This window comes from Nelumbo nucifera, chromosome 7 (genome assembly GCF_055504915.1).
Source record: "Nelumbo nucifera cultivar China Antique chromosome 7, China Antique-T2T, whole genome shotgun sequence".
Classification (NCBI taxonomy): Eukaryota; Viridiplantae; Streptophyta; class Magnoliopsida; order Proteales; family Nelumbonaceae; genus Nelumbo; species Nelumbo nucifera.
The window spans coordinates 32,669,674-32,697,575 of record NC_142655.1 but is presented as its reverse complement, the minus strand read 5'-3'; the positions used below and the strand labels follow the sequence as shown (position 1 = coordinate 32,697,575).

At 38.3% G+C, this 27,902-nt stretch overlaps 1 protein-coding gene and 1 long non-coding RNA gene across 2 annotated transcripts; both read left to right on the top strand.

The window, feature by feature from the left end:
• The first annotated feature begins 12,434 nt into the window (after positions 1–12,434).
• LOC148790340 (uncharacterized) lies at positions 12,435–15,192 on the top strand. The gene is made up of 2 exons (XR_016078732.1): positions 12,435–12,691; positions 14,468–15,192. It is a non-coding gene; the product is annotated as an uncharacterized LOC148790340 (long non-coding RNA).
• On the top strand, positions 12,688–14,448 carry LOC104598280 (uncharacterized). Its single transcript, XM_010260262.3, has one exon. It carries the CDS (start codon positions 13,490–13,492, stop codon positions 14,225–14,227), a length of 738 nt encoding a protein of 245 aa, XP_010258564.1. The 5' UTR covers positions 12,688–13,489; the 3' UTR covers positions 14,228–14,448.
• Positions 15,193–27,902: the final 12,710 nt, after the last annotated feature.

Genomic DNA, 27,902 nt, shown 5'->3' with positions numbered 1-27,902 from the left:
TTATAAGCAGTTCTTTGGATGTGAGTTGGCCCTTAAGAATGCATACTTTACATAAGTAGGAAATTTTTAGTTAAAAATGAGGAATAAAGAAAATATTAGTTTTAGTCTATCAGACAGCATATTTCTGTTTTAAAAGCATCATTTTGTTGGTTATATATAAATGCAAATGTTTTTGTATTTGTTTAAATGTCATATAAACAAAAAAATCTTCAATTTATTTTGAGGAAACAAGTGTTCAATGATGTGTTTTTTTGTTTATATGAGAAAAATAGAAAAAACATTTATATTGAATAAAACCCTCATGGTTGAAGGAATATTTAACAAAAAAAGTTGGTAAATAAAGAAACATTACCATCAGAATAACACAAAGGCATACAATTTCTCAAGTTTTCATGGCAGCCCATGAAAATGGTACATGGAAACACATCCCATTTTTAGATAAATAGGGGACACTGTCCAAACTAAAGGAGTTTAAAGTAACCTAAGATATATAATCTAGAACCGTTAGAGCCAACCAATTGAGCTTTCAGAGAGAGGATATTAGATTAGGCTAAAGTAACTTGTTGAAAAGGGCTTGGAATTTATCCATTTCATCGTGTGGGAGGGCCACAAGAATGCTGACCCCATTGTCCCTAAATCCTTGCTGATCCTCAATATCAGGAAAGAACAGAAGAGTTCAAATCAGCCCCCCACAAGATTGCCCCTTACAACGTCCCACAAGAAGCTGCTCTGTTTACTCAAAAACCTTGTAGTCTCTACTGGAAACAAAAGACTCGCCGGAGTCAGTTTTTCATCAAAAAATGAAGAAAAAAAGACCTTTCTATGATGGAATGGTTAGGGCAAGTGTCATTCCAGAATGGAACTTGCTTCCACTGGAATCTATTTTTCCAAAAAATCTTGAAAGACGATGATCTTATTACTTGCCATTTGGAGTTCTGAACCTCGCCTGGAGAGAGAGAGAGAGAGAGAGGGAGAGAGAGAATGACATGGGAAAGAGAGTTCATGATGATAAAGACGATAATAGCAAGAGGGAAAACGAGGAGTACTGCAGACCAGAGTTCCAAAAGGAGGTGACCACGCAGGCCAAGCTATCGACATAGAGGAGAACGAGTCTGTAAGTACGAAATCGACAAGCAGATCGAAGGAGTCCGAAGCGGTGGTGGGGACGAAACTAGCAAAAGAGTTCTCAATGCAAAGGCTCTTGGAAACAGTTGGAAGAACAGCGGTAAGCGAGTGCAGAGAGAGGGAGTGCAAAAGAGTGGGATCTTAGTGAAGGTGGCAACACTTTGCCTTCACTAAAGAAGTTCTAACCATTGTAGGGGTGTGGTGCTCGGTTGGGAGACCAGTTCTCGTGCTCTCGGTGTTTCTTTCTCACTCTCATTGCAGAGGTTTCATTTCTCACTGGGGTTGCACCTATTGGGTGAGACCCCACGTCCCAAATTTTGAGAAGAGATTTCTCCTCGCATCTCACTCGTTTGTCCAAAACAAATGTGAGAAAGTAGGAATATTGGGCGAATATTCCTATTTTCTTATCACAGTCACACAAACCAAACAGCCTGTTAGAGATTCTAGATAGGAATGCCAAGCATTTGGTCGTAAAATGATATTTGCGATGTTGGAAATTTAAGAGCTATTTTTAAGGATGAGTGGATCAATCATAGTTTGAGTACTCATGTGTATCATTTTCCTTATAGTTTTTTTGCCTTGATTATTAGTAGGAATGTTGTATTGTCTATTAGGGCTGCTTCTTTTATCATTTGGTCTAATAGGGCTAATAATTTACCCTTGGATGTTATACTCAATCGCTTCACAAGACTTCCTATATACAAACTGTTCCATTGGAGGGTTATTAGAGATTTTGTCCCAATGTCTTTTGTTATAGTAAGAGAGGTTTTAGGTTGAGCTTAAATGTGTTTTCTGTAATAAGGAGTTTGCTTTCCATTTTTTTTTTCCTTCTATCCTTTTATTAGATTTGTTTGATTTGTTTCTCCTGTGGGTTTTTGTTTTGATTATTTTGTGTCTCTTATGTCACTGATTTTGCTTTTGCAAGTTCTGTCATCTTTAAATTCTCAATTAGTTCAAGTCTTTTTTTTTTCCTAAAATGGAGGGCTAGCTATTTTATGTTATCATGTTTGGATGCTTAGAAATGGTGTTCTTTTTAGAGGTGAGGCTATAGGTTTTTAAAAGCTTTTTGTTCAAATTCAAAATTCATTTGTGGATTGTGAGTCTTATTGTACGCCGGCTTCTTTGACTTTTGTTGTTTCCTTCAGTTCTTTTGTTTCAACTCTTGTTTTTAGTTTTGATGAAAGCAAGGTTTTCGAACCCTGTTGATTCAGACGGTCGGATCATTCAGCCTGGGAACTGTTTAGGCAATCGGTTCCGTTTTACTCCAAACTTGGTTTTGACAAAAAACTATTGAAAAAATCAACAACCCATTGATCCAGGCAGTTGAACTATCGACCCGTCAATCGTTCAACGGTTTTGACTTTTTTTTTTTTTATAATTTTTTTATCAAAACAGGCCATCCGTTCAAACCGAACGGTCGAACTATCGATCCAAAAACCGGTGACCAGAACAGTTTTATTTTTGGGTCTATTTTTAAAACGTTGGGTGAAAGTATTATTGAAAGCAATTTTGATGCATTTAGTGTTGTATGCTTTAATAATATTGATTTTCTTTTTTGTTTAGGAGAAAAGTGCTTGATTAGGATTGGAGTTGTCGAAGTGGAACCTTTTGCAATCTAGAATGTAGTCTTGTTTGTTGTTGATGAACACGGTTTTAAGTCTATTGTTGTTAAATCGAACTCTTTTGTAGCTATTTCTATGTTGAATGGGGAATCTTTTAACTCATTCTATGACTATGAAAGCTAAACTCTTTGATGGGATGTAATATGGTTGGATTCCCCTAGTTTTTTGGTGTTTTGTCTTGTAATCTTTGTGTGGATTAATGAAATTTGATTTTCTAATATATATATATATATTGTGTTGAACCATGCTTTAACAGAGGACCCATTTAAAATTAAAGCATATTTCATATTCGTTCTTCGTATGCATTTCTAAGAGTGTAGAAGAATATAAATTCAGCTAGTGAAAAGTAAGATGGCCACTCAACGTTCCTCTCTGAGTATGGATGTATGGGATCAACCCATTAACCGTTGGATCTTTGTAATAAGATTGGTGCATGCCACATAATGTCTATATTTTAAAATCTATGGGCGCCACTTTCTGAAAATACTTTTGTACTTTTAGAAGTACAAAAGGCAAAAGTGTGCATTAGTTTGAGTTGTTTTTTACTTCTAAAGAATACTAAGTAAAATTATGAAAATATAAAGTCAGATTTGTACTTCATGTAGGCCTGTAAATGGATCGAATTCGAATATATAAACCGATTATAGATACTGATATTCTATAAACCGATTATAGATATTGATATTCGAATTCGAATTGATATCCGAAGGATATCAAATACATCAATTCGAATTCGATTTCGATTATTAAATCGAATATTCGATTCGATTCGAATCCGATCGATTGGCTTTTCGAATATAAATTCGAATATATTCGAATCCAACTAGATTCGAATCCGATTAGATTGATTATTTTGCAATAGACAAATTTTGCAAGTTAGGGATTAGATTAATTCAAATCTGATTAGATTAATTCCAGTTTTACAATCAATACCCCACTTACACCCGGTATTGCTTCATCTACTGGGCCTGATGCACTACATTTGTAGCCTTCAACTGCTATTTATCCCCTTATGAGGCATTCTGTGTTTACTTTCAGCTCTTTCCAAATTGATAAAGAGGTACCAACATGATGCATCCTTGATCCTTCTAACCAACAGAAACAATTTCAAAGAATCCATCATATGGGTCGAGTATTAATCTGGCGAACTTCTGATAGTTACCATTACCAATAACAATAACATGAATATGAAAACTTTAAAAAGATGATACACTTGAGCTTAGTAACCACATATGGCATTAAGTTCCGAGATGGTGAACAAGGATAGAATAAAGAGGGACAGAGTATGCTTACATAACAAGGAAAACCAGAATACATAGAAGAGAGGATGCTAGCAATATCTGAACTCCAAACCAAAGGATAATTTTTTTTTTTTTTTCCAATCAAAAGTGAGACACTAAGATCTTCATTTTTAGATGGAATTATGAGGAAATTGAAGTTGTTAGACTTTACATTCTTGACTTCATAAGCCTTCTTCTCCTTCCTTCACAAGAAAAGAAAAAAAAAAGAACGCAGAAACATGAAAACCCATGATTATATGTGTGAACCTGCAAAGAAAGAAGGGAGAGCGATGGATGCAATAGAACTTCAAAGGGTGCAGAAGGGTACCTGTTGGCGCACATTACTTTTCTTCATGGTATGAACTCTGGAACAATGTTCAACACTGCCCATAGTTCTTTTGATGCATGGAGAAGGTAGAACTTGACAACAGTACCTGTACCTGTAGCCATAAACACTGATTCAATTATTCAAATCCCGAGTACATCAAATTCAAAACCCACAACCCACTGCTAACAATTTTAAAGAGTAATAGTTCCAAAAGACTACTATCTTTAATTTCTTACTATATATAATGATATATCTTTTTCTTTCACCATACCATTATCCAAATTATTAAAAATTTGGCTGTTCTGAATCGCCATCCGTATTTATTTCAGAACTTGTGCAAAATTTGTTGCAAGAAATATGTGGATATTATTATTGGTGTCAGATAACTTTGCTCAGCTAGCCAAGAACTTAATTATCAACCGTATGGCTTATACATTTCAGTTAGTGAGGTGGTGGATGTGTTCACCGTTGTCCTGGGAGCTGCTTTTCTAGCTGGAAGGTTTGTTCACGAGACACAGAGTGACACACAAAGAGAGGCAAAAGAAATGACAAAGACAAAATAATTAATAACTTTCTGTTGTTTCTTTTAACGTTTGGTTGATGAAATTAGCAGATTCCATGTCTCCATGTCATATTCCATTTCAATTCTTTATTGATGAAACAAAAGGGTTTCTATTTTAATAGGTAAGACCATATAAGAAAATAATCACATTCACAGAGGTCCTCCTACTGTCCTACAATGCCTGGCTCAGTTTGGAAAGTGTACAAATACAAATATTAGTGCAAAATATTATATACAGTAAAACTCCTAATCTGAGTCCAACTTTTCAAAACATCACATTTAATTTTAATCAAACAAAGCTTCCTAAACAATTGAAAACACATTGAATGTAAAACATTCTTTCCCCTTGAAAGCAACTGAAAACACATTGAATGTAAAATATTCTTTCTCCAAATTAGCACCCAGTTTGGGAAGAGTACAAATACAAATATGTACTGTGCAAATACAAGGTTTTTGCACTGTACATATTTGTATCCAAACTGAGCCAAAGGTGAAAATAAGATCTGGTTGTGCTAATCCAAGCTTTACATGGTACATCAACAAGCTGATTGATATATAAAATGCAAAACCAAAAGGTAAAAGAGAATAACCATGAAGCAATACCCAAGTTGTATGATTCTATAGGAAAAAGTTGTGGTCCTATGGCTATGGAACTCGGTAACGAGAACAAAGTAATTCTTCTCAATTTCTCATAGCCTGACATTAGATAAAAACCACTGCCATTTAGGTTAATTTCTGACGAAAAAGTAAAATGATATGGGTGTTCTTAAGTGCAGTGAAGAGTTAAAAGCATGGTTGGAGAAATAATAAATCTGAGGTAAATGCTATGGGTGTTCTTAAGTGCAGTGAAGATAAAAACCACTACCTTCACCTCCCCCTCATTCACAACATGATTCTTTTCATCAATCTTTTCTGAGAATGAAGGATTCTGGCAAAATACGAAGTTCTGTCTGCCCTGGCAACAACCTCTGACCTCGATTTGATTTCGACTTCCAGAGAAATCTGCCCTGTTGGTCTCTATAGGATCTTTTGTGCTTTTCTCTCCGTTGGTTTCATTGTCTACCACCTACACTAATGAGGAAAAAAATTCCACTGAAGAATGTAAAATCCATCAAGGGGAAATCAATCAAGAGAATAATAAACTTGAGGTATTTAAGAGAAAAGAGGAGATTAAACCAACTTGGGTTCAAATTCCTTGTTCTGTAACTATAAGACTGTAATCACCTTGAGAAAAGAAGCCGGGGACGGCGGCAAACGTGGGTTCCCGGCAGTGCAAATGCGATGGGTTCCCACCGGCAGTCGTGGGTTGCAGCACAAAGCCGGTGATGCTAGACGATTGAGGCCTGAGGGTTGCTTGAACTTGAGCAGCGGCGAACGGGCGATTGGGCGAAAGAGATGACGTTGATCTTGAGCTATGGCCGGTGACCGGTGCTCAACCGCTATCACTGACAATGCCGTCAGTGATGGTGGTTGCTTGAGCGGCGAGTCAAAGACTGAGAGAAAAGAGATAGAGGTAAGAGCCTAAGAGGAAAGACGAGATGAGCAACGATGGTGTTCGAACTCCGACGAAAGGCTGGTGGTTGGTTGGACGATGAGGGGGTGACCGGTTATGGACCGATGGTGGTTGCTCGGGTGGCAACTGACGACGGTGAAGGGAGTGACAGACGAAGGGTTAGGGTTTTCCTTTAGGGTTTTGAGAGGTAAAATGAAAGAGTTCGAAACTTCTAATGTTTGATTTTGAGTTTTGACTTTTGAGATTTTCGAACTAATGTTATTTTTCATTTTCATTTTTTAACTTTATATTATATTATATAATATATATTATATTGTATTATTATATATAATAATATAATATATATAATTGGTTTGGATATTTATCGGATCAGATCAGTGTATATCCAAATTCGATTTTATTAAACTGAATCTCAGATTCGAATTTGGATTTTCGAATACCGTTCACGGGCTTCATGCTTTTTGGTTTTATACTTTCTAAAATGTGTGAACCAACCACATATGTGGTACTTATACAAATTTGAATTAGCTGAATGCTTTATTTATGTAGTGGGTTGTAGAACTGATGATAACACCCCTCAGTAGAGATAAAATACATGGGCCCATAGTGAGGGGTTGAATGTTTGTGGGTTCCATGTATTTTATGATTGCTGTGGAGTATTATCATTTTTTCTATAGCTTGTTGAACAATTATTATTGTGTTCAACTAAACCCATCTCTACTTATACATTCCACCATGCGATAACATATATGGATGTTACATATAAGCATAGGTATATCAATATATTCAATGACGTGTATGCCACATGGCATTATATATGAATGTAACATGGCATTTGAGTATACTCAATGGCATGTTTATGCCATGTGGTGGTAGACAAGAATATACAATATATCAACTTATATGGATGCCACAAGTCATTTGAATGTAATGAGTAACACATCTGTACATGGCAACATATTTAGGTGCCACATGGCATTTGAATATATTTAATAACATGTATATACCACATGGTGGCATATGTAGATTCCACGTGACATGCACATGTGTATAATATCTTGTTATATCCAAATGCCATTTTTTACTTTTAGTTGGAAAAGCATGTTTTTCAAAAATTTTTACCAAACGGTTTTTGAAGTAAAAACACGATTTCACAATAAATATTGTCAAACAAGACTTTCTAGAAAAGTTTAAACTTTAAAGTATGATACTCGAAGAATTTTGACCAATCAATTAAAACCCTCCATGAATTTTAATAAATACCACCTCATTGATTTCTGGTATCATGTTCTAGTATAATAGTTAAATCCAACCATTATTTTAATGGTTTTAGAGGATTGCTTTTTGAGACGAAACGAACTTTTTTATTGCTTCTTAGAACAAAACCATAAATGAAGAACATGTTTAGAATTTTGAGGATGTGGTTATTATATAATTGTTATATACTAAAATTAATATTTATTATTTTATACTCTTTATCTATATTTATTATATAATTATATATTAAAATTAAAATTTATTATATTTCAGTAATTATTTATTGTTTTTTTGTGATAAGTATATTTTCAATAATTATAGGAGATTAAACTACTATTATTGAAATTCTAAGTTTAATTTATTATATCTATGTTATAATTTATTGATTAATATTTATTAGAGATGAAAATATTATTTGAGATTATACTATTTATTGACTAATTTAATATATTTATTAGTATTTATTGTATTTTTATAATTATTGTATTTTCAATAATTGTATATTTTTGCTATAAATTTTCAATAATTATTGGAAATTAAACTATTGTTATTTGTTAGAGATTAGACTATTAATTTAGCTGAAATTAGGAGTGTTCACAGGTCAGTTAAGTTCAGTTGTAGTCTGTTTGGCTAACCAAATCGACTTGGTTAGGTTAGGGAGTTGGTCACCTAAAACTAACTAACCATTTGTAAAAAGTAGCACACTTAGGTTGTATCGGTTTGGGTCAATTTTTGATTTGGTTAGTCGGTTCAAAAGATTTAAACTTGAAAAATTAAATTTATGATGCAAAATATCTTAGACTAAGAAATATGGGAATTTTCCCACTATCCTATATTAAAAAATTATATTTAAAATAAAAATATTAATGTATAAATATATTTGTGTGTGTGTATATGGTCTACGCATTCGATTTTGGTCGGTTTATAAATAGCCAAAGTGAAACTGATCCAATCTGCTTGGGTTAGAATATTATTGAACCAAAGCCAACAAAAAATACTACAAAACCAACTAACTCGGATCGAGTTGATCAGGTTGGTCGATTTCATCGGTTTGATGAACAACCCTAGTTGAAATTAATTATTGTTATTTTTTGTATTGTAAAAAAATTATTAAAAGTAGTATATAAAATATAAATAATTATTAATTATTTAAAAAGTTTAAAATATAAAACATTTGCATGCTATTATGTGCTTCTATTGTTTAGCTTTTGCTTAACAAATCCCGTGCATCACATAGGTCCCCGCTAGTACACAAATAAAATACAGCAAAAGGGTGTTATAGACAAAATAAACCAATATCAAATACAATAAATAAGTGTTAAAGACAAACATGAACAATAATATTTACATATTATTTAAACATTTAAAAACTACATATTTTAATTAACGAAATACTTAACATAACTAGATTTTAAATAGTTAAAATAACAAAATTGTGTAATAAATTTAAAAAATTTCTTTAAAATAAGAAAAATTAATAATGAAATTATGTAATAATAGTATAAATTATAATTTTATAGATTATTGAATTCAATAAATAATTGATGTTTTAAAGTTTAAATAATGATATTATTTAACTAACTAAATAAAATTGTAAATAACTAATTTAACTTATATCAATTAATAATTCAAGAAAACAACTTTCAAAAAAATTAATATTTATTAATAATAATTTATACTCTTAATCTATATTTATTACATAATTATATATACTAAAGTTAATATGTATTATAATTTAGTAATTATTTATTGTTTTTTTGTGATAAGTATATTTCAATAATTATTGGAGATTAAATTACTATTGTTAAAAATTTTAAATTTAATTTATTGCACTTATTATATTTATTGTATTTATGTTATAATTTGTTGATTAATATTTATTTATAGATTAAAATATTATTTGAAATTATACTATTTATTGACTGATTTTATATATTTTTTAATATTTATTTTATTTTTGTAATTATTATATTTTTATTATACTATTTATTGTAATTATTGTATTTTTATTATACTATTTGTTGACTATTAATTTAGCTGAAATTAGGAGTGTTAATAGGTTAGTTCGGTTCGGTTGTAGGTTGTTTGGCCAACCAAATTGACTTGTTTAGGTTGGGGAGTTGGTTACCTGAAACTGATTGACCATTTATGAAACTAGCCCACTTAGGTTGAATTGGTTTGGGTTAATTTTTTGTTTGGTTAGTCAGTTCAAAAGATTTAAACATAAAAAATTAAATTTATGATATAAAATATTTTAGAGTAAGAAATATGAGAATTTTCCCACTATCCCATATTAAATAATCATCTTTAATATATATATATATATATATATATATATATATATATATGTCTATGTGTGTGTGTGTGTGTTTGTGGTCAGGTCATTTGATTTTGGTCGGTTTATAAATGGCCAAAGCAAAAGTGATCCAACTTGTTTGAGTTGGAATATTATTGAACCAAAGCCAATCAAAAATACTAAAAATTCGACCAACTCGGATCGAGTTGATTGGGTTAGTCGGCTTCATTAGTTTGATGAACAGCCCTAGTTGAAATTAATTATTCTTATATTTTGTATTATAAAAAAATATTAAAACTAGTATATAAAATATAAATAATTATTAATTATTTAAAAAGTTTGAAATATAAAACATTTGTATACTCTTATGTGTTTCTATTGTTTAGCTTTCGGTTAACAAATCCCGTGTTATAGACAAAGCTAACAAATATCAAACACAATAAATAAGTGCTAAAGATAGACATGAACAATAAAATACTATGATCAAACACAGTAAAAATGGTGTTAAAGACAAACCTGAACATTATTATACCAAGATAAAACACCCACTTTAGACAATATTGTACTAATAGAGAACTTTAACCAGTTCAAAGAACATTTGAACACAATATTCCATGCAAACAAAAGATAAAAATGGACATCAACAATGTTGGCGAAAGGAACAATGAAAAGTCCTATGGTTGGTTAAAAAATGAAACCCTAGACTCAGACAAAAGGAATTTCTTACGTCTTCTTGTGCTATTATGCAATAGGTTACCTTTTTCTCTGATGATGGCAAAAAATAATCCCTTTTTCCCCAGCGACGACAAAAAATAAGTCTTCTTCTCAGACAACGGCAAGCAACGGTGACACAGACCTTCTCTGGTGCCAAAGTTTATATGCGGCTGATATTACAATTCCTTCTATATCCAACAATTTTCCAGTGTGATATTGGCAAGAACTCTAACGGAGATCAGTTCTCGAATGGAGTTGGGCTGAGGTTCAGACTAAAATTTCAAAATATTTGGGTAATAGTAAATAGGGGCGAGATGCCCATTTTGGTCATTTAAAAAAGGTAAATTACAAAGACCCCCTATACTATGGGATCTGTGACAAAGACCCCCTATACTATGATCGTGAGACAAAGACCCCCTTCCGTTGAAATCCGCCGTTGCAATATTTTTTTAATTCCCATACTACCCTTGTAGACAATTAGGAGAAAAACACTATTCATCTTCCCCGGCCTCACCATACGCGAACAACCGCAACGGTAATCCCCTCGGATTCCTTCAAATTTCTCTCTTCTCCCTCTCTCCTCCCTTCCCCTTCTTTCCTTCCCTTTCTTCTTCCCGCTGTTGATGAAATTGTTGGTGTCTGGCTATTGATGAAATTATTTCCCCTTTCAAAGCAGTTGATCAAACTGCTGGCTGTCCGGCTTGTTGGTGTTATGGCCCGACGCAACTGATAAAGAAGGGAGAGAAGAGTGCGAGGGAGACAAGGCTGTTGGAGAAGAGGATTCTACAGTGGGACTTTGGGCTTGTGGGTTATCTGTCGGAGAAGAGGATCGACAAGGCCCGCACCACGACGCTATGAAATAGATCACCATCTTCGGTTGGGAGGAAAAAGAAAACATGGGATGATCCCTAATTGTCAGGCTTAATTCATATACATAAATAGCTAGGAGAGAACCGTGTTTTACTGTTTTTTTTGTTTAGGTAATTTAATTACCAGCTTAGTGGAATTTTTGTAGGAGTCGAAGTGAGCTTTCCATCGGGTTGTGGAATGGAATGTGATGATACGAGACGCCTTCAATGGACCATTGCCGACAGAGAACACATCTTGCACGTCAGATTGAGATGAACCTAGTGTTTCTGTCGTCGCTGTAGCTGCCGTTGGTGGCATTGTTGCCTTTCTCAATCCCAAACTTTGTTGTCCAGGGAACCTCATCTTTCTCCCTTGTACCTCCTCGAAACCCTGATATTTTGACAATTTGGATAGAACAAATTGAATAGAGAGAAGCGGGAAGGGGAAGGGGAAGGGGAAGAAGAGAGATCGGGGGGGGGGGGGGGGAGGAAGAGAGAGAGAGAAATGTGAAGGAATTTGAGGTACAAGGGATTACCGCCGCTGCTGTTCTTGTATCGTGAGGTCGGGGAAGATGAACAATGTTTTTCTCTCAGTTGTCCGAATAGTTATTACAAGGGTAATACAGGGGGGTCTTTGTCACAGACCCCATAGTATAGGGAGGTCTTTGTAATTTACCCAAAAAAAAGCATTTCACGCCCACAGGGTACTTTGGTAAAAATGACATTTTTTGTCAGCCGAGTTAACCAATTAGGGAGGTCTTTATCTCATTGCCCAAAGTTCGGGGGGTCTTTGTTACTGATCACGAAATATATGGGGGTTTTTTTTTAACGTACCTATTTTTTTCTTAGAGATGTGCCCATATTGGGGTCGTCGACCCAGTCCGGATTTTCCACCGACTTGTCTCTGCATAACTATTTCATTTAAGCCCAAATTCTTCTTCCCCATTAAATACTCTTCACGTAACGGCGAATCTGGTTCTGAACATCGTGGACATTGTGCTTGTGTACCTCTCTGCCTTCGACTAATTTACTTAATGCATCTGCCAATTCGTTATCCATTACCCCGGCTTCTGCAACAACAATTCCACTTAACGCCAGGATTCTGGCATCGGCCGGAGTGCGAATAAGCTCCGACATGAACTTGAGGTATGCCAGCACTTCACTGTAGCGTCTGTCTCCATAGAGCTTCTCTTCTTCGTAAGCGATCAAAGTCCTGAATAAACTTGCTGTGTCATGATCCCATGAGAAAGATGGGAGATAGAGACAGACGTAGTATTTCATCCAGGCCGAGAATCTTACTCCTCTTATTCCCTTTCCTTTTCCTTTGTTAGATCTGAATGTAATTTCCTTTTTCATGAGGTCCGTCGCGCTCGCCATCGTCCACTATTCTTCATTATCTTCAATTCTTGATCATTGAAGAAATCTGAAAGGGGATTTTTGAATATTAACGATGAAGCACACAGAACAAAAAAGAGGATTTAATGGGGAAATGAAATAATTATTTTTTTAAGAAAAGGTTAATTAATGTTTGAAGAATTGATATGTTTTAAAAAGAATATTTAACGGAGGGGTTAAACTCCTCTAACATGATTAAGGACAGCTTAGAGAAGGGAGTAGAGGGAAGTTAGTAGGAAATCCGGACTGGTCGGTCGTCAACGTTCAGCTAAGGGTAAGGGGTACGTAGCGGGAGGAAAGACGATCCTACTCTACTCTAGGTAGGTAACCAACAGATGCCGAGTGAGTCGGACTAATTTCTATACTGTTTCAGACTTTGTGTCCAAGTAGAAAACCCATAGCTTGCCAAAAACCGTAATCTTCACCAAAATTACAAAGTCTGTTTCTTTAAAAGCATATAGCTCCATCGATCCTAGAATTAATTCTATTGAGTTTTCGAGATGTGATATATATGATCCCAACTGTTCAGAGTTCAGCGTGAGAGTTGCTATGTCAGAAATAACGATGCCTCTGCTTCAGCAAGTTCGTTTTCTAGAATTAAGCGCCATGAAATCTGCAGAAATCTTGAAACCACCATTACAATGCAATGATATCAGAGTGCTAATCAAACTGAGCGTCGATGAGAAGCGTCAATGGATTGGAAGATCCAGTGAAGAAGAAGATGAAGCAATCATTGTAGAAGTTGAAGAAGAGAATCGTACAGTATCAATCCCATTCTGGTTGTCACTCTTGTTTCTCCCGTGGGCGACCGAAGCTGTTATCGGTCAAAGCCTCTCTTCCATGAACTACTTCTTCCGAGATACTAGTAAGTTTATAAAACGAGTGTTGTCCGATTACGCTCGCGAGATAGCCGAGCATTCGTTTTCGTTGGTCACGAAGCCCAAGACCATTGTAATCGTTGCAAGGATTGAGGTTCAGACGACGCATCATGGATACGATGAAGACGAGCAGGTTGCTGAGGCAGTGAGCTGGGAGAGCACAGAAGCCAGCAGTGAGCATATCAGCGTCGTTCCTGCATCTTTGGCTTCGATAGACGCCCTGCCAACACACAGATTCGGCAATGGAGAATCTAATATTTGCTGTGGGGTTTGCCTGGAGGTGTTTTCGTTGAATGAACAAGTTAAAGAGATGCCCTGCTCACATGTTTTCCACAGAGAATGTATAGTTCGGTGGTTGTTACAGAGGAATGTATGCCCTTTGTGTCGCCATGAGATGCCAACTGATTAAGACACCTACGTTAGAGAGAAGAGAATGCATGGTTCAATTGTTGCAGATCGAGTTTCTTCTTTCCTTCTTTCTTTCTTTCTTTCTTTTTCATAGATCTTTGTTGGTTTTTTTTTTTTTATAAACCTCTTTCAACATCTATCCTTGAACGATATTGCTTTCCTTAATTTGAACAAAACAAGTTGTTGGTTTCCATATATAAAATAGATTTTTCATATCATTTCATATTTTTTTTCATTACAGTAATTGATGTTGTTCGATTCGAGGTGTCCCAAACCGAGGTCGTAGTCAGAAAATCCTATCAATTGGACGAGGCCGAGGTGGAAGGACGAAGCCGCACGGAAAGAACTAAAACAGGAAAATAGTCAGAGGCCTGAGGAGTTATTCCCCGGGTATGTACTCCAACACTAAGTCAATAAGGAAAGATGGGTGATTGGGCCGAGCAGTTGAGATCAATATCGGTATGAGCAGAATGATAGTATGGGTGATGGAGAGTCAAAAGTCCTTTACCTTGAGCAGGAGTTACCTTTTTATAGCCGAAGATCCGTGTCCTGTTTGGATGATGCTTCCGGGGTTGTCGGGATGAGGTTGTCCGTCGAGGTCTTCGGTATAAGACTTAATCCCCGACAGAACTATCCTCCTTATCCGTACAACGTTCTCCTATCTTGATCGTGCTTATCTATCTGACGTACTGCCGAAATGGCTGAAGAGATAAGATGGCCGCGGAGGTGACACGTGGCACCCAATGCCAGCTCAACCATAACCCAAACAATCACCTTTTTTTTCTTTTCTTTTCTTTTGAAGGGCTTACCTTGAAGGGCCCACCTAGCCGTACACTATGACTCTTTAGATCCATAGGACCCAAAGGTTGATTGCTCTTGTGCAAGTGATTGTATTTCCACAAAAGGCTATGAGAATATTCTTATAATTAAGATCATTTATGAATAACAAAAATGGCTTCTGTTCAATTGCTTGTATTGCCAAAGATCATTTTGGCAATGTTTTGTGATGAGGGGTAATCTGGTCCTCCGAGTAACATCACGACACGTGGCATTCAACAACCTATAACCAGATGGAAGGGCAAGTAAAAGCAATAGGGCACATTGGGGACTTTCTTCATGCTACACAACCCGGCAAAGATATTTATATCTAGGGGAAAATCTAAATGGTGACTCAGGGAAATCAGTCCTATAAGAGTTTGGACAGCACTAGGATAGAGCTGCCCTAAGGAAACACCAAAAAAATGAAAGCACCTCAAGGATGAAAGGGTGCAAAGGAAAACGGAGGCTAGTGATCAACGCCTCCTCAAAAACATAGACTTCATCTTGGTCGTGACTCCATGGAAATTGGTCAAGGTCGGGTTGAATACAGTTGAACTCTTTGTGGATTTGGAACACTAAAATTAGCTCTACTATACGTTCTCCAAATCTCCGCTTAGCTCACTAGGGCCAAATGGGGTAATCTATACCTCCTGCTGAGACGTCGAGGCCTTGACCTAAGAGCCCCGCCAATCTAGCAATGAGGTTCCCTCTTCTACCCAAGGAAAGCTTAATAATCTTCCGTTTAAACTACTTGAAGACATATTTGTAGAATAAATGGACGCACTAGTTGTGGGAGAACAAAAACTGGTGGCAAGCAAGCTTCAACCAGTGACCTAACAATAGTATCCCAACGGAACTCTCCTCCAACCGATCACCCACTCCCTCGGAAAAAACCTCAAAACAATGCGAGTGGGACCTTGGTGGGGATCCCCTTATTTATAGTCTGTTGGCGAGGAAGATCGACGGCTAAGGCACATTATTGGCAAATCAACGGTTGAAAAGACAACACCGTGTGTGGGCTAATTCGAATTTTGAATTATGCATGCCCAATTTGCACACCCCCTTAAATTTCAAAATTCAAAACCTGCCACAGCCCTGCCCATCTTTGAACCGGGTCAAGTGAGTAAGTCGAGCGACTTAGAGACTAGCCGGACAAATTACCAAACTGAGAAAGGCGACTATGAGCTACTCCCTTTGCCGAGCTAACGACGACTCGGGAGTGGAGGGCAATTGGTGAGGGATAATTTGGTCATCCGAATAATATCACGACACGTGGCATCTGGATGACACCTCGACTCTAAGTAAACAAATCACCTTGGCAGAACGACTAGCAGCACCTCGTCTAGGGCCGACCTACGGGACCCCGGTGCTTAGAGCGATCTCTACCGAGTGCCAACTGAGCTAACATGGGTACTTGTAGAGACCTGCAAGATGTGCTTGCCAACCTACTCTTAGAGCCCATTACCCAGACCGGATTCTTCAGTAGTAATAATGCTCGACTGTTAAGCTTGTTTGCCTGCATCGTCCACACTAGTGTTGATCGAACGGATCTTAGCCCTCAATGTGATTCATGTAATCGACAGAGAAATTATCTCCGAACATAGTGGGAGCAGCTCTTCGGGAATCTCAGACTCGTTACGAGGAGCCTCTAGCCCCACACACATATATAAAGGCATCATTCTCTTGAGAGAAGGTACGCACGACTAAGCTCTCACACACTTTCATCTTCTGAGTACTCTAATTCTCTAAGAAACTATTCATTGACTTAAGCATCGAGTGCCCACCCCGGGTAAAAGCAACCCGGGCATTTTGATATTGTTTTCTCATAGGTATTTCCAGAGAGTTGCATAGCTCGTCCATATTCATCTCGACACCCAAGCTATCTCCTAGCTCAGCCCAACTTTAGCATGGCCCCTGAATCCCTTTCCAACAGGAAATTCTCTAACTCAACATCGAAGTGACTTGCCAAGTGGGAGCTATCAGATCGTGCATCATCATTTTGGTTGCAAAGGCTTATCCTAATGGAATTGCCACCATTAACCTGGCTGAAGCTTGGGTTGCTTGGGAAGCACACAATGTTGCATGGAATTTCAAAGACCAGCCTATATTCATTAAAGAAAGACTCTCTTGTTGTCATTTTGTGCCTCAAGAAGAATATTGAGATACCACGGAGGCTAAAATTCATAATTGAAGAATGCCTTAAGTTGTTTGGGATGCTGGATTGTGGAGTGGTCTATGGTCATGCTTATCATGAAGCGAATAAGGCCCAGATTGAATGGTGCACAAAGCCCTTGACTCAAATGGCCCACTTATAATAAATGCCCCTACTCTCCTTAGTTTCTTAGAATTCTTTTGTTGATGTGATTTGTAGGGCCAAACTACCCTTAGGTTTGTGTAACTCTTGATATTACCAAAAGAGAAAAGAAAAAAAAGCTATAATATACTGTGAATTGGCCCAACTTGCCATGGGTTGGGTCCAACCTTTAATCTGACTAAGGCTGATCCAACCCTTACCTGATTTGGTCGGGTCAACGTGGATTTACCACTTAATCTGACTAAATGACATCCATAGTGTTGTTAGACTTTGGACCAGAGTCAGACCATCAATACCTGTATTAGGCTGTGTTTGGCATTGAGATATTTATATATATTATAACATTTGATACTTATCTTCTAAGTTTATTTTTGTATAGAAGATCTTTAAAATATAATATGAATCTATTTGCTATTTTTCTTAATTTTTTTTTCAAATTTCTATTTGAACGAATCGAATGGTTGAATGAGAGAATTATATTGAACCAATAAACCTATAACCAAGTGACTAAAACAGTATTATGTCTGGTTTGGATTTGATAATATTGCCTACCTTTTGATAATGGATAAATGGTTGAAGTGGCTAACTTGCTATTTTGTCTGGATAAAAGTATGAAAGTGCAAATGATTTGAGTCTAAATGTATAAAAGTTTTGTTTTAGTTTTTGTCTTGATTTTTCTTTATTTTCTTTGTAGATAAAATAAAATAAAGCCCAAACAAAAATTAAATCAGAATTACATTATTAATAGTATTGAGCTAGTGCAAATGAAATGAGGCTGCATACCTGTGACTATGATCATGGAGCAATTCAGCATTTCAGCCATCTAGTGAAAAATGAACACACCACTATTTATAAAAATTCGAACACACATAAATTGTTTTTTCATTTCAAGAAGTGGTATATTGACAGTTCAGTACTATTGATGAGGTGTAGCAGAGGTTAGGCGAGAAGAAGAAGAATGTGAGGCTCGGTGGTGGAGTGTCGAAGAGGAAGACGAGTACGTGAATTGATGGAGCGAACAGAGGTTAGGAAGTCGAGGGGTATACTTGGAATTTTAACAAACACAGAGCTAACGTGTGAGTGTAGGTGGAGCAGTCGGAAAAAACCCCTAACAAAGGCCGTACATTGCACGGGTCCCAACTTGATAATTATTGAAAGTGATGCAGAAAAGATCAATAGCCCAGTTCACATATGCCCCTCATAGAATGCGCCCATAAATGTCCCAGAACACATCCCAACCGTGTGTTGAGAACATCTCTCAATGACAAATACGAGAGATGTTTAGAGATATTAATGTGATATGTTTTTGGAGCGGATGTAAAAATACACCGATGACGTTTTACAATAAACCAAAAAGTGACTGTTGCTTTTTTGAAAATATTGATAGGTGAAAGAGTATAAAGTTTTATATAAAATCGATGTAGTTTTTACATTGATTGTCGATGTAAAACTTTAGAAATTATGAGATTTGACATCAATTATTGAAGTAAAACTCCACTCCATCCAAACACATGCAAAACTGAATTGGAGTGGAGTTTTACGTCAGTAATAATTACACCCTCTTTCCAAACGCCTACAAAACCGAACCGATATAAATCTTATATCTGTTCTTAATTTACATCACATTGAAATGCAACCTAAAGCGGAACATCTTGTGTTGATCGAAATCGGATCTGGTCCTTACACATGGCACCCACACTGACCTTACGGGCACATCCCACCAACCATGCATTGAGAACATCTCTCGTACTTATGTGTTATTATTTACAAGAGATGTTCCTGTGATGTGAGGTTGTTATGAGGCATCCTGTGTGAGGAGCAGATCCCAATTCGTTTACCATATACATGGTCAGTGACTCAGTGGTACCAGATTTTCAGATTTTGTGCATAAGAAAATAAGGAAAACCCAGGGAAAGTTTCATATTTGGGGTTTTTACCTATGTAGCTAGCGTAGAAGTCATTTTTATGTTGGGCCTTGTACGTTCACCGGAATACCCATTTATTCTAGTTTATAAATACCTATTTATTTTCAGCTCCACCCCCGGTACGGGCTACTAAAACATGGACAAAAATGCCCCTTTGAACTCAACGATTCCTTATAAAATTGAATTTGGTGACTGTTGAGCCTTTCCCTTCTCTTTGCGCTTTCTCTCATAATAATTCTCTGGCGACAAAATTGAACTCGACGACGGTGACCGTTGAACCTTCCCCCTTCTCTTCAATCTCTAGTGACCGTTGGGCCTTTCCCCTTTTCTTTGCGCTTTCTCATAATACATCTCTTGTGAATAAACGTTTTTTGCGCTAGCTACATCGGTAAAAATCCCTTGTTTTCCTTCCCCCTTCTCTTTAATCTCTGGCGACTATTGAGCCTTACCGATTTCTGCGCTGGCTACATCGGTAAAAATTGAACTCGGCGATCGTTGAGCCTTCCCCTTCTTTTCAATCTCTAGAAACTGTTTGTCCTTCCCCCTTCTCTTCGTGCTCTCTCTCTGGATAATAAATCTTTGGCGATCATTCCACTCCTCTTTGCTCCTCCCATCTCATTGTGACGTTTGTTTTGTTCTTTGGCAAAGTGAACGAAAAAAGATCGCCGACGACTATTGAAGAGTGATTGTGATCGTTAGCACTGTACCAATCGAGTGTATTTTAAAGAAGAGTGATTGTGAAGAGTGAATGTGGACAAAGATATCAACCACTGTTTTGTTTGGAGATGACAAGGATTTCTCAGACGGTTCCCATTCCCAAGATGAACAATCAAATTCAATACTAGAGGCTAGCAGCGGTAGTCGTGCTTATCTAAGATGTAAAATTTGTGTTGCATTCTCACCCACTTCGATAGTATTGGTTACATTTCAAATATATATATTTTTTAAATTAATTTGACACTATTGTTCTAGCATTTGCAAATTTTAAGGGGGTTATGGTGCTTCATTAATGGATGGTGGATGTCTAAGGCATGCAAATGATACTACCACATAGTAGATAGTTTTTATATATGATTTTACTTTGTTATTGTTGTTTAATGGAGTAGTCTGTTTTGATATGGATATTTCATTAAACAACAATAGATATGAGCAGTCAAAGGACTGGAGGGAATCCCTCTCCTTCTGATTTCAGGTATGAAACAAAATATTGCTATTGCAAGAGGAAGTGTATCATTCATATATCTACGACACCCAATAACTTGTAAAAGTTATTTAACAGCTGTTAGGGGAAATTTGAGGTAAACGCATCGGTATTGTTTTGAAAAATTCCATTAGTCAGCTTTGTTGCAATTGACATATATTCACACATGCAGGAAAACACGGTTAGTGAAAACGAGGTATCTACCAACCTATCTAGTAGCCATAGAGGATGCAAATTCTTTGAGTGGGCAGTTCTTTGTGGATACTCGGAGGAGGTTACATCCCCAGGAAATAGCAATGACGTTTTAAACCACATTCGAGAGTTGTAGTGTACAGTAAATGATTGTTGAAGTCAAATCGACTACATGAGATCAGCACATGAGTTAGTTGTAGAAGGGTTGTCTGCAATTCAAAGTTTTGTTATGTTCTTCTTGCTTCTTGTTCTCCTATCATTCATCTTTTAATTGTAAACGTAGATTGCTATGATTCAGTATAAACTCGGTTTTTCTGAAACAAGTGTGTCACAATTGTGCCATTAATATGGTTGTTTTAATAGTGTGGTCTGGTTCTAACTGATCAATCCTTTTTATGTTCATTCAAAGATGCTTAAATGTTGACTCTTCACTGAAAATCCCAATACGGAATTATCGAATTGTAACCTAAGACTATGGTACAAAGTGGGGGTGGTTCAGACAAAGGGGTTGGTTCGACGTTGCAAAACTGAGGTTCTGCAAAACCTCTGTTTCTCTCATAAGAAGTTTAGTGGGTCGAGGGGCGTGGGGATGTCCTTTAGACTTGTGCCGACAATACCCAAGGGTTTGGGGACCATATAACCCCCCGCCTGGTCTTAGTGGTAGGGTGGTGGAATCCTGACAATTGGTTGTGTGCCTCACATAGGGTTCTCCTGGAGTGTATCGGTCCGAGGACCACTGCAATGTCGTAGGGTGATGTCCCACGATCCCACGGTACAAAGCGAGGGCGGTTCAAACCTAGGGATTGGTTTGAAGGGGCAAAATGGAGGCTCTGCAGAATCTCCGTTTCTCTCCGTTAGGTAAAACCATTAGGAGTTTAGTGGGTCGAAGGGCATTGGGATATCCGTTAGATTTGTGCCGACGATACCGTGGGGGTTTGGCATCCTTATAACCCCCCTCTGCCTGGTTTTAGTGGTAGGAGGTGAAATCCCAACAGTTTGTCGCATGCGACATACAGGGTTCTCCCAGAGTGTATCGACCCGGGGACCACCACAATGTTGTAGGGTGATGTCCCATGATGCCTCGGTGCAAAGCGGTGGAAGTTCAGACCTAGGGATTGGTCCGACGAAGCAAAATGGAGGTTCTGCAAAATCTCCATTTCTCTTCGTCGGGCAAAACCGTTGGGAGTTCAGTGGGTCGAGGGGCGTGAGGATGTCCATTAGGGTTGTGCTGACGATATTGTGAGGGTTTGGCGGACATATACCCCCCCCTCCGCTTGGTCCTAGTGGTAGGGTGGTGGAATCCGGACATTTGGTCGCGTGCATCATACAGGGCTGTCCCGAAGTGTATCAGCCCAGGGACCACTGCAATATCGTACGATGATGTCCCATAATGCCACGGTGCAAAGCGAGGAAGGTTCAGACCTAGGGATTCCTCCGACGGAGCAAAACAAAGGTTCTACAGAAGCTCCATTTCTCTCCGTCGGGCAAAATCGTCAGGAGTTTAGTGAGCCAAGGGGTGTTGGGATATCCATTAGAGTTGTGCGGACGATATCGTGGCAGTTTGGCAGCCATATAACCCCCCGCATGGTCTTAGTGGTAGGGTGGTGGAATCCCCACATTTTGTCACATGCGGCACACAGGGTTGTCCCGATGTGTATCGGCCCGGGGACCACTGCAATGTTGTAAGGTGATGTCCCACAATGCCACAGTGCAAAGAGGGGGTGGTTCAAATCTAGGGATTGGTCCGACGAAGCAAAACGGAGGTTCTGTAGAATCTCCTTTTCTCTCCGTCAGGCAAAACCGTTAGGTGTTTAGTGGGCCAAGAGGCATGGGGGCGTCCATTAGAGTTGTGTTGTTAATATCGTGGGGGTTTGGCGGACATATAACCCCCCGCCCGGTCTTAGTGGTAGGGTGGTGGAATCTCGACATTTGGTTGGTGTGCAGCACATAGGGTTGTCTTGGAGTGTATCGGCTCGGGGACCACCACAATGTCGTAGGGTGATGTCCTACAATGCCACGATGCAAAGCGGGGGCGGCTTAGACCTAGGTATTGGTCAAACGGACCCAAACGGAGGTTCTATAGAATTTCTGTTTCTCTCTGCCGGGCAAAACCGTCAGGAGTTTAATGGGCCGAGGGGCGTTGAGATATCCATTAGAGTTGTGCTGACGATAACGTGGGGGTTTGGCAGCCATATAACCCCCCCCCCCACCCGGTCTTAGTGGTAGGTGGTGGAATCCCGACATTTGGTCGTGTTTGGCACACAAAGTTCTCCTAGAGTATATCAATCGGGTACCACTACAATGTCGCAGGGTGATGTCCCACGATGCCATGGTGCAAAGCGGGGGCATTTTAGACCTAGAGATTGGTTCAACGGAGCAAAATGGAGGTTCTGCAGAACCTTTGTTTCTCTCCGTCGGGCAAAACCGTCGGGAGTTTAGTGGGCCGAGGGGCATAACCTCCTCTCCTGGTCTTAGTGGTAGGTGGTGGAATCCTGACATTTGGTCGTGTGCGTCATACAGGGTTCTCTTAGAGTGTATTAGCTCGGGGACTACCGCAATGTCATAAGGTGATGTCCCATGATGCCACGGTGCAAAGCAGGGGCGATTCAGACCTAGGGTTTGGTCCCGTGCGTCACATAGGATTGTCCCGGAGTGTATCGGCCCGGAACCACCGCAATTCTAAATATATATATTTTTTATCCATAGTTTTCAGTTTGTAAAAGGACAAAATAACAGATGATTTCAACTTTGATATCCTACATTATTGCTGTCTAGTTTGCATAGTTTTTGTTGTCCACCAACTACTGAAATCAAGATATATTTGAACCCTTTTGTGGCTGCATTCTGAAGGACCTGGTATTGAATAAAAAAGTAATCAATTGATTCAGATTGGATCTGACTGAAATTTGGTATGGGCAAGCTCAGTTTCTACATTATTGGCTTTAATTGAATATTCATGATTTCATGGTTTACAAGTTCAAGTACGACTGATTTAGTTTGTACGTCCCAAGAGTTGAATTGAAGCTTGAGATGGTTGTGAGGGATCTACACTATAATGGTTATCCAAACTGAGGTTCAGTGCTGCGAATTTGTCCATCATATGATATTATTCGAAATCTTGGAAACTGTCGCTACAACTGTTTGAATTCTGATTCGTGCTCATCATCCCTCATAAGAGATCTCAAATTACCTATAACAACTGCAGTAACTGGGAGAATTCACCTGAAAGGCTGAGAAACCTCTTAACTGATTGAATACTTCCAATAAACTGACCCTGGGCTTTCCTGAATTCTGAATTGCGTATTAGTTGACTGATTGCCAGCTTCACCTGTGGTGTAACTGAGACTGGAATAGACTTGATTCATGATATAGTTCAAGTGTGGTTTCATGGAACTGGGTGAATATGGGTGAAGGAGTCTTTGCACCCCAGATGTGGATTTAAGGTTGTCGAAGTCGTTTGATTAGTCTGCAACATCATTGTACTAGAGTAGTGGATGGCAGAGCAAAGAGATTGTGGAGAAAAAGAGCCGGCATTATAATTGATCCCTCTGACAAGGACTAACGCCAGTGAACACCAGAAGGCCCTTTCCATCAAGTTATTTCAGCCTGGAAACCTTACTTGTACTTCGATGGCCAATTTGTTTCAACTCCAAATCAAAATTCATGAGCTCAGAACTTTACCTGAGCTAGCCAATGAAGCTTTATTTGTCCGAATCAAATCAAAGATAATTGAAAGATGGGGAAGATGAATTGATCTTTGTCGATTGCAGGGATTTATAGCAAGATAAAATGGAAGAAATTGGGTCCCAGTAAGTCGGCTTCCAATTGGTTAACAAGCAATTGATACTGATATGGCAATCTCCTTTTCAAAAGTTTGCAAGGGGTGTTCATAACCATTAGTTCAGAAAGCTCACCAATAAACCTTTCTGAAAACCGTGCCCTGAATGGCAATGGCATCCTGACAATTTTGGTCCTCCAGGGTTATAATTATTAACAAACCTATTTCTCCACTAGGCAATACGATAATTTGTATTGAGCATGTAATCACTGAAAATTTATAGAAACCTCAATAATGACAATTGTATGACTAAAATTCTTATCAACTTCACGTTCTTAGGAAAATATACAGGAGTTCTGTTTTGCATTTCGTTGGAATAGTACAGATCAATATAGTCATACACACACTCATTGCACTGGCATGTCTTCTCATCTAGATGCACGGTAGAATGGCTATCTCCCTTCGCCACTTCGAACTCATGCATTGACGAGCGGAAAACTTGCAGCTTGACGCTTTTCCTTATTGTTGCACACAACTTCTTCTCAATCCGTTTTCCAACCGGAGTGGGGCAATCTCAGGCATCAGAATGTTGCCTCCAATCTCAGCCAACCTGACCATTTGGTTAAGAGCTTTAATGGATGGGTTTGACGAATTTCCCATTGACAATTGTCCATTTCACAATGTGCATGGATGCGGTTGGCATCATTCCTTGTGAATGTGTATGGGAACCGGTGGGCCACTGAGAACTTTGCCAGTGCAGTTGCATCTTCGAATATCTGCCCAACTCCAGTTATCTCATTCTTCCACAATGTGGCTGCCATGGTAGAACAATCCAATGACTAGTTCGAGCCAATATGTGTATGCAAGCTATCGATTCCATCGGATTCCATCTCCCTGTAATTTGTAGACAAATTGGCGGTCCTAACCTCTTCCATCAACGACATAAGGACGTCAGACGATATTGTATTGTACCTAACCAACGTTTCAATGTCGCTTTGCTACTGAAGTTTGATAGTACTTAATCTTAGCAATGCTGGGGTCCAGCCCAAAACGTCCACAAATTGCATGCTCAAGTGGAGTGTATTCTGTACTTGCAGTAACTGGAATGGCAACTGAATTGCCATTATATGTGCATATACACAAAATAATTTTTTCGGCACTGGAATCCATCGGAATGTTTCGAAATAAACACGTACCTACAATTCGATGAGAGGGGAGTAGTCAACACTAAAACCTCGGTTCTCATTTAGCTTAGCATATGCATTTCGGGTATGAAACTTAACATAATTGTGAGTTACACTAAGATCAGTTCATGCACTGGATATAGTATTAATCCATGGGTGGACAGGGACCTGGTTGGCAGTGGTAGGGGTGGGTGTCCACGGTTCGGTTAACCGAACCATTGGCAATTTTCGCAAACTGAACAGGCAGCACCGGTTATTCCATTTCTCCAAACCGAAACTGAACCGGTTAACCGGTCCTATGGTTTTGTTTTTTGACAGATTCGATTAATCGCATTTTCCGATTCAGTTTTCTCGATTCGGTTCAATTATCGGATTTTCATGGACACTAGCTCAAAAGAGTCTCGTGGTGTGCAGGACTACTAACCTGGCAACCAGTAGCAACAGCCTTTGACCAAGTACTGTGAACTGCAAGAATGGACCTGCAAATACTGGGGAAATAGGTGAAGGTTTGTACAACACGAACTGCACGAATTCGCGGGTGAACTGTGTATGAACTGCAACTACGGTGAAGTAGGCCGAAGGGTAGATGGAGTTCCTTGCAGGAGCTTTGACTTCAATCCACTTCATAAGTTGCCTTTTGGACATCAAATGATGTTGTAGCAACAGGTGTGAAGACCCATTGATTTGGGGCTGAATACAAGCATGGAGGCTGCAATCTTTAAATTGACGTCAAAAGAAAGAAATCAGAGGAACTTTGACAAGCATGGAAGGATGGTGAGTATACCTTTCAATTTGGAGTTGCAAGTGACGTCAGGATTGTGAAAACTGATGACTAACGGCCACCGGTTCATTCAATGATCTTGTACACTTCCGTTTCTCGGCTCATAATAAAACAAAGTCTATGCACCTTACTCTCGAGGGTGGGGCGTATTCGTAAGGCATGTTAGACGTCTTCACATGGACTGATAGAGAATCCCCCTTTAACAATTACAGTTACAAATTGTAAGGGTGGGGCGTGCTGAGGCTGGGACGAGCAACATCTTTGATGGAGGTTCATTACACCATATCGAAACACACGATACCATCTAAAGGAATGGGGTGCACATCAACCTGAGAACCCAAAAGAATTGTTCAACCTTCGACACTCATCACTTAGAAATGTCGTTGAACGGATCTTTGGGGTATTGAAGAAACGCTTTCCAATCTTGGTATCTCAGCAACATTACCCTTTTAAGTCACAGGTGAAGATTGTGTCTGCATGCTGCATCTTACACAACCATGTCATGGGTGTGGATCCTTATGATTTCATCATGCGTCAGTATGATCGAGAAGCAGTTGATACTGAGGACGATGTAAGAATTGATGATTTAAATGATGATAGAGCAGACAACACACAAATCTCCCAACTATCTCAACGAGCTAGTAGAAATGAACAATCAAGGGAAGGAATTCGTCTCAGAGAAGAAATAGCTACCCAAATGTGGGCTGATTATGTTTTGTATCGATGTAGGGCTCGACATTAATTTCTTCCTATTATTTAACTCTTTCTTTCTAATATAACTTTTTTTCCGTATGCACTCACTTCTTTAACTGATTATGATATTTGATTTTATTAATTGCCTATTGCTATTTATACAAAAATACCTTGTATTAATTGGTGTTATGGATATATATTGTTGATTTGCATTGTTCATTTGATTGGCATGAAACAAAAATGGATTCTTCTAGCTCTCAACCTGAAAACAAGACTGGAAAAATAAATATGAATTGGACATAGGACATGGATAATTTACTCATTGACACACTTGTTGAGCAGGTCAACCTTGGAAACAAGGTTGACAAAAGTTTCAAATCACCGGCTTACACTGCAGCGGCACGTGCTATTAGCACTAAGTTTTCAGTTGAATGTACTCAAGGACACATACGAAATAGGCTGAAAACAATCAAGCGGAATTTTGTAATATTAAAAAACCTTTTGAATCAAAGTGACTTTGCGTGGAATGATTCAACCAAGACAATAGATGCAACACCTGATGTTTGGGCTATATATATTGAGGTAAAATAGATTAACAACACTTATTAGTACGAAAGATGACTTATTATGAAACTCCCATGGTAAATGAGCAGGAACATCCAGAGGCAAAGCAGTTTAGACGAAAAAGCATTCCAAACTATGACCAATTGGCATTGATATGTGGAAATGATCAAGTGACTGGAAATGGTGCCTTTACAGCCAAGGAGCTAAATAAGCAAAATGCAATTT

Bases quoted from the DNA above. Each gene is read 5' to 3' on its own strand.
- LOC104598280 (XM_010260262.3), top strand. From the start codon at position 13,490: ATGTCAGAAATAACGATGCCTCTGCTTCAGCAAGTTCGTTTTCTAGAA.